The 7,596-nt window shown below is 30.2% G+C and overlaps 1 protein-coding gene across 1 annotated transcript in view; it reads right to left on the reverse strand.

Moving 5' to 3' along the window:
• The window catches only part of LOC106469180 (DDB1- and CUL4-associated factor 1-like), a 93,654-nt gene that overhangs the window by 26,324 nt on the left and 59,734 nt on the right, over positions 1-7,596 (reverse strand). The window contains exons 21-26 of the mRNA XM_022397615.1: positions 7,293-7,354; positions 5,420-5,486; positions 4,585-4,656; positions 3,545-3,601; positions 1,359-1,441; positions 331-415 (exon numbers count right to left, since the gene is read on the reverse strand). Coding sequence (XP_022253323.1) covers positions 331-415; positions 1,359-1,441; positions 3,545-3,601; positions 4,585-4,656; positions 5,420-5,486; positions 7,293-7,354 — 426 coding nt within the window. The remainder of the gene's footprint in view (positions 1-330; positions 416-1,358; positions 1,442-3,544; positions 3,602-4,584; positions 4,657-5,419; positions 5,487-7,292; positions 7,355-7,596) is intronic.

Genomic DNA, 7,596 nt, shown 5'->3' on the forward strand with positions numbered 1-7,596 from the left:
AAATTTCCTCATACAAGTCTTGAGCTTATTTTACACATTCTTTATCCTATTAACTATTTTAAGACCAAAATTTCCTCATACAAGTCTTGAGCTTATTTTACACATTCTTTATCCTATTAACTATTTTAAGACCAAAATTTCCTCAAACAATTCTTGAACTTATTTTACACTAACAATATGAATTTAGCAATATTCACTTAATAAACATTCACTTGCAGATATAAAAAAAAAGGTTTGACATTGATACAACAATATCAAGATGTAATGGCCCAGAGGATCCATTATATATAAAATGAAGAGTACAAACATTAAAAACTGACAACTACTTACATTTGCTCTTTCATATTTTGTACCAATTATTCTGTCTTGTGATTGTTTACTGAATTCCACATAGCAGTCTTCTTCAAAGGAATGTCTAGAAAATCCATGACAGTTTCACTTAAATATCCATGCTCTAACTTGGATGATAAACTATACTAACATAAAGCACTATGAAAAAAATAATCTTCTATTGTATATTAGTTCTCTGTCTGGCGAAACATTGATGATATGGGGCAATATTGTCAACCTTATTAAGTCAAAGATGTTTTACAAGAATAATCTTAGTGCATAACTGTGTTGACAAAACTTAAGTTTGTAAAAAAAGAAAAAAAAATCACAAAATCTTAAAAATTCTGCAGGCTTCCCAGTGGGCCACTGCAAAGTATAAAGGTTCCTTTTCGTACATAACATAGACTTAATTGTGGTTTCACAAACCAAAATATAAAGCAAATGGATATAAATAATTTATATTTGACTAATATTCATCTGTAAAATTTATATGAAGATATCCACTAATTTATATATGATGGTAAAGAGTTACCATGTAGGTTCAGATAATAAAGTCTGAATTATTCTCTCCCATCAGAAATGTTACAAAAGAATTAATTATTGGATGATTATGATAAATATCATGACCACAGTATAGAAAATTTTAAATTTTGCAGCAAAGGTTTTAATTAAAAGTATCTGCATTCAAATTTATATGTTCTTTTACCTATTATAAGCAAAAATAAAGGTGCTTTTTTTTTACAGGTTTTAAAAGTTTCATCGTCTCCTGGAGATACTTGCTATATAATACTAAATGAATATATATTCAAACTAGAAATAATTAAATAATTCAATAGATGCTGGCATAATGAACCTGCAACTTATAATAATGGAAACAAAAATTATTCCTATAAAACTTCAATTTCTTTGAAAAATATTTACTAAGTTACATTAACATATTTCCTGTTTTTGATCCACACCCTTGCAATTCTGTTATCACGTGTTAACAAAAACAAATAATTAGCAATGAAATCAGAATCATTACATACTTTATTTCAAATACATCAGTGAAGGTCCAGAGTGCAGAAAGAGGTGGTCTCCAAAACGATGATGTTAAAAGAAGTTTTCCATCCTGAGTATGAACAAAATGCAAAACAAAAATTCAATACAACAAAAATGTGAATGATTATACAAAAAAAAATTGAACCAAGACAGAAATTGTATGACATATTACTGGAAATATGCCAGAGAAAAATGTTTTTTTCACAGAGCTTTATACAGCCAATATGAGTACATTTTGTACATGTAATTCACAACATGTATACTGAGATTCAAAGAACTGTAGTTCTTCCAAGAGACTACAAACCTTTCTTATACCAGGGAATGACGGTAAATGTGTGTACATCATGTACACATGACGATGAGCAACATTTCTAGTTATTACTGATCAAAGAAAAACTTAGATAAAATACAGAGTATGTTTGAATCCCCCATTTCTTTTCCAGTTGATGAATAACTGAGTGAACTAGAATAGAAAATTTGTATTTCTAATATGCATTAGTCCTCCTTGCTAATTTATTTGCAGATAGATTTAGTGATAATGCTGAGAAAAGTGTATGAAACAACTAAAGTTTATTTCCAGGCATAACCTTTTGTTTTGTATGTTGCTGGAATGATTATTATGTGACAAAAGCATAAAAAAATATTCTTTGAAAAATGTATTCTGCATTGTTGCCAAAATATTTAAAGTACATTCTTCTATCACCTTGATAACCTCCCGGTCCACTTTTCACCACCATCTTGTCACGAACAGTCGGATGAAGTCTTGAAGTCGCTTTATTGCTTTACAGAAATGTCTACATGTTTATGACGATGAATGAAGCATACACTTAACTTATAAAACAGATTGAGAGTAACTTAAACATAGGAAGCATGATATAATAAGGCTGAGAAGAATTTTAATGTGACCCTTGAACATATCCAATATGGGTTTTCAGCATGAAGTGTGAAAGAATAAAAGTGAAGACCAATCTACCATTCAGTTTACCACCCGTCACCGAGTTATAATAGTTTTGGGGAATTTCATTTATCACTAACCCTGGGGAAAGGCAAACTGAAAGAATAAGACTAGGCTTCATATAGTGGTAGAGTGTACATTATATGTAGGATATTTTGAAATGTCTTTTATGTACCATAGTGAATATATATTTTATATAAGATTTCTTTGTTTTAAGCCACTGCTAATTACTCACCACCAGAGCTCATCAGGTTGACTGGGCTACAATTGCATTATTCTACAATGCACTTAAAATCAGCAGGAAATTCACGAGATCACATTAATGAGAAAATTGAAGGTTCTATGTACAATGTGTGAAAATCATCAAACTTGATAACACAGATACACACATTTCATTTGAAGATACAAACATCTTTATTGTATTTCACAATGACAAAGAAAAGAGAGAGAGAGAGTAAAGATCTGTAAAGATCCAGATCTTCCTCACAACATGGCTGGCTTTCTTATTTACAGCAAATAGGTTTTCAGAAATCAGACAAATTCCAAGACAACTGACAATTACTTTCCAGGGAAAAAGGGTGAATTATGGGCAAGAACTGACTTCATGTGGAAGTAATCACAAGCTTTATCAGAACTTTGAAGAATACCACATAACTTAATTTCCCATTAACAGAAAGGGAAATCAGGGTTTCCAACACCTCTATTTTCATATATAACTAAAATGCAAGAGCGCTGTTAAAAGTTTATTGCAATTAATAAAAACCATATTTGAAGTAGTTCTCTTGACTATATACATAACCACTGAAGTGCAAGGTTAGTGCAGTTTAAAGTTGGCCATCCTGTTTTATACGTATCAACTAAATAAGTACAGATAACCGTAGAGAAATTTTTAAAATTTTTTCCTTAATTAAGATATAATCAATTTCTAGGTTACAAAAACCTTTAGTTCAAACAATTCTCACCAGTATGGTGTATTATAAAGCATTTTAAATGCTTCATCTCACTGCGGTGGCTAAAGAACACTGCTTTACAAACTTCAGCATTATATAGTATTTCATTATGTACTAGTTTTCCTTTCTCATTGCCCAAACAATGTTCTTTTCATTCTAAGGATAACATTGGTAATGAAAATGACTGAAACAAAAAATATTTTTGTTTTGTTCTACAACTTACATGCAGTAAATAAATAAGATGGAGAAGTTCTTTAACACTTCTTACCTTTGATGGTTCACAGTGAATAACTTCTGACTCGTGACAAATATATGTAGCTTCCTCCTACAGAGAAGGAAACAGACAACGATTACATTCGTGACTTTCAACATAGTATAAAAATACCTTTTTTCTTCTATGATTTAATTCTGCATTTTTTAAACAGAAAACACTGGAAGAGTACTTAAAATAACTGGTTTAAAGAAATGTACTAATCCCATCACAACTGGTAGGTGTTAGGTCATACATTTTAATATTCTTGTGCAATTATACACTATTATGTACTGGTTTGGAATTTTACACTTATACACATATGAATCTCTGCTCCCATCTGCTGAGTTGCAGTCACTATTTCAAAGTTTATGGCATAAAAGTTTTAATAGTAACTTGAACACTATTTGGCTGTCACATGTCCATTAAAATAAAGGATGAAATTTATAATAATCATACAGTATAAATTACAATATTCACCAACAAATACGTATGTATTTAACATGTGAATTTCAAAATTTCTAACAAATGTTTTAAGAAAGTTTTTGAGTAAATGAACACCATATATTATACTCAGCATTACAATATAGACATAAAAAGTGCATTTTTGAAAAAAATAAACTAAATAACTAATATTTTTAAATGTCCTCTAGCTTTATTTACATTGGTACACCAATCAGGTATAGAAGATGCTAGTTTTTGAGATTATCAAGTGGTATTTTCTTCCATTTTTTCCACACAATCTCTCATAATTGCCTTATGTTTTACAGCAGTTCTCTAATAGTCTAAAATATTTATTTATGTCTTGTTCTACTCAAGTTTATGAAACAATATTATCCATATATTTATATCTACCATTTCTATCTAACCTCAGTGACTAATAGTTTAAATTCTATACACAAACATGCTCACACGCACAGAGAAATTTTAAATTCAAACAAGCAATACTGTATTTGCATCTCATGCTCTCTCTCAGGCACAATATCTAAAAAAAAACTTATATAAATTATTTTTGTTGTTGTTGTTGTTGAAAAATATAGCTTGAACATCAAACTTACTGTTCCAGTGTGTATATTATATACTTTTAACTCTCCTGCATATGTTCCCAGAAATAAAAACTGGTCACAAGGCTGATGGAGGGAAAAAAGAAAACATTTATATGTAAAAATCAAATAAAACTCTTGCCACAAAGTTTATGCATAGAAAACAATACAGAATTATCTTCAAGTAACCTAAGTGAAAATAATACCTCAAATATATTAAAAAATTGCTCTTTTCAAAAACATTAGAACATTTTTTATCTGGAACACTGATCAACTTGCTTGGCCTAAAAACTAGACTTGTATGAAATAACTTTCATGAATACAAATCAAGATAAATGAAGTCAAATATTTAAGGAAATTTCTGAGTGGTGATAAACAGTGGGATTGCAAAAGTACTAATTCTTTATATTGAAATAAACAGTAATAAATTAAGGGCATATAAATAATTAAAAACAAAAACCCTGAACTTATGGTTTCCTCTACACTATATATAAGTAAAATAATCTTTGATTATATATTATTTAAACTGTCAACAAATGAAAATCTTCACATTAAAATAAATAAATAAAACAGTTCCAGAATTTATTTTATTAAAAATTATCGAATAATTATTTTTTCATTAAAGTTTTTCAACGTGTATATCTGAGATTCATCATTATGAAAGTTTTTCATTTGAGATTCACCACCAAAAATAAATAATTATTCATACACTTTTATGTATACTACACCTCTGTATTATACAAGTCTGCGTGTGGATGTAGAAATCAGAAAATGTTAATGTATTACTGAAGTAAAAATTAGCATTAACAAAGCCTCAGAAATAGTGAAGTTCACATACACACAAACTTACAGAAAAGGCACAACATGTAAAGTAACTTGTCCCTTCTGAATCTCTATAGGCACGAACAGGCCTAAACCTAAAACCAGAGGAAGAAAAAAACTTCAGTAACAGGTACCATAATGTTAGGAGAAAAGTTTACTAGCCTGGTCTTTCTTATTTGTTTGTTATTTCGATTGAAGTTAAGATCAATTTTCTTTTAATTCCTTATTTAAATCAATACAACAAAGATTTATACAAAGTTTTTTAGCTGTCATAATTTCAACACTTCACAAACATACATACATACAAGTATGCTGCATTTTTATTCAAAGCACATTTAAATTAAAATAAAGCCTTTTTAACAAGCTAATCATGAAGCATTTTGCCTTGTGCTTTAGAAATTTTCTAACATATTTTCCTCAGATCAAACTGTTCCACATCCTTTACATCCCAATCTGACAAATATCCATTTAAATGTATTAACCAGACGAAACAGAGTATTTATTCTAGCTACGAAAGAACAATGTTCTTATAAAATGTATAAGCAATAACATCACGATTTGCTATTAATGTACATGCAGAAATGGAAGGGTGATTCTATGGTTGGAATTTGAACCTACCTCTGATTTCATTGAAATTGTCTGTGTTAGCAACTGCAAAATTTATTTAAGTTCACCCTACAGTTACTTATAAAATTAAGATCAAAGATGGATACCCCAGACTGTATAAATAACCCTACCAACATAGTAAAGTCTATCAGATTGACATTATGGCATAAAAGGAATAATTATTATGAAACAAACAAAACCAATAAACATTTACTAATGTTTTGATATCACATATGTATTTACATACAAGTCAATAACATATTTGGTACACATTAGTCAGAGTCAGAACTACTCATGATACAGGCAGTATCAGTGACATGTTCCATGAGACTAACAGTTTCAATGGCGTAACTTCCATGTCTAAGGTACTCCAAATTTATACATGTGCAAAGTATCTCCACCACACAGTCTCCAACCTTGAATTGACAGTACTAGCCTATCACAGACTAAAGTACTCAATCCAGAAGCCATTAGATGATGTGTGTTTGGATTGTATCATAGCCCTACGTATGTTTGGTTGTTCCTTATGAAGGAAAACTTCATCCATGCATTCTACAATGTTTGACTAGGTCTGCTTTAGCAGGTGCATGCCCATGCAGAGGTCGCAAAGCTTATAGACTATCAGGTGTGAGAAGCCCTTACAGATTTGGCAATCCATCTTACTCCAGCAAACTGTCCTAGTCACTCATCCCCGTTTCTCAACCATCTGCTACAGTTTATTTGGTAAACTACTCTCAGCATCCTTTGTGCAAGTACATCACCATCTGTCACATCCTGGATGTACACAGGCTTGAATGTGTTAGAGTGCAAACACAATTCGAGTGTAATATACTTGAATTCAATACAGAAGCTGCAACAGTCACATTTTACCATTCTGAGCATGTCTCCAAAATGTGCTTATCCATTATTATCACAATCTCCGAAAATGAGAAAATAATAAAAGATTATATTTCACTAATAGCACAACTTTGAACTAAGCTATAAATATATAATTAAAGGATATAAAACTTGTTTTTATTTTATACTGCAATCATGGTTGATTTGTTTTATCTTAAACAAGGCAAAAATCAACCAAAATGTAGGTTTTTTCTCTGAAATATGCTAAGTTTGACATTGAATTAGATAAGCAGCTCTACCAGCATACATTTTATGAAACCAGCACACCAGTATTCCTATTTCCAATCAATTTTGTGTTCTTCAGACCTAACTATTATAAAAATATTAAATAGAATAAAAAGAGATCTTAAATTTCCCAAATGTAATGACCACAAAAAGCTATTTCATGGAACCACTACCTGCTGTAGATAAAATTTCGATTTAGTCTGGCTCCATCATGTCCTCCATACTTCGGATGGATCTAAAAAATGAAATAAGTAACCAATTTTAACATTTCTCTTTACAGAAATGAAAATAAAATATAAACAAACATATCCATGATTAAATAACTAAGAATTATATGAAGATCGAATCAGTTAATGGAAGTTAATATTCCTGTTTAAACTCAATTTTAACCATCTCAACACTTGTTTTTGAACTGAAATGATAAATGAATAGATGCAACACTGGTTTTTCCAATTACACAAACCCACGTACACTAAT

The sequence above is a fragment of the Limulus polyphemus genome, unplaced genomic scaffold, assembly GCF_000517525.1.
Source record: "Limulus polyphemus unplaced genomic scaffold, Limulus_polyphemus-2.1.2 Scaffold3341, whole genome shotgun sequence".
NCBI classification, from domain to species: Eukaryota; Metazoa; Arthropoda; class Merostomata; order Xiphosura; family Limulidae; genus Limulus; species Limulus polyphemus.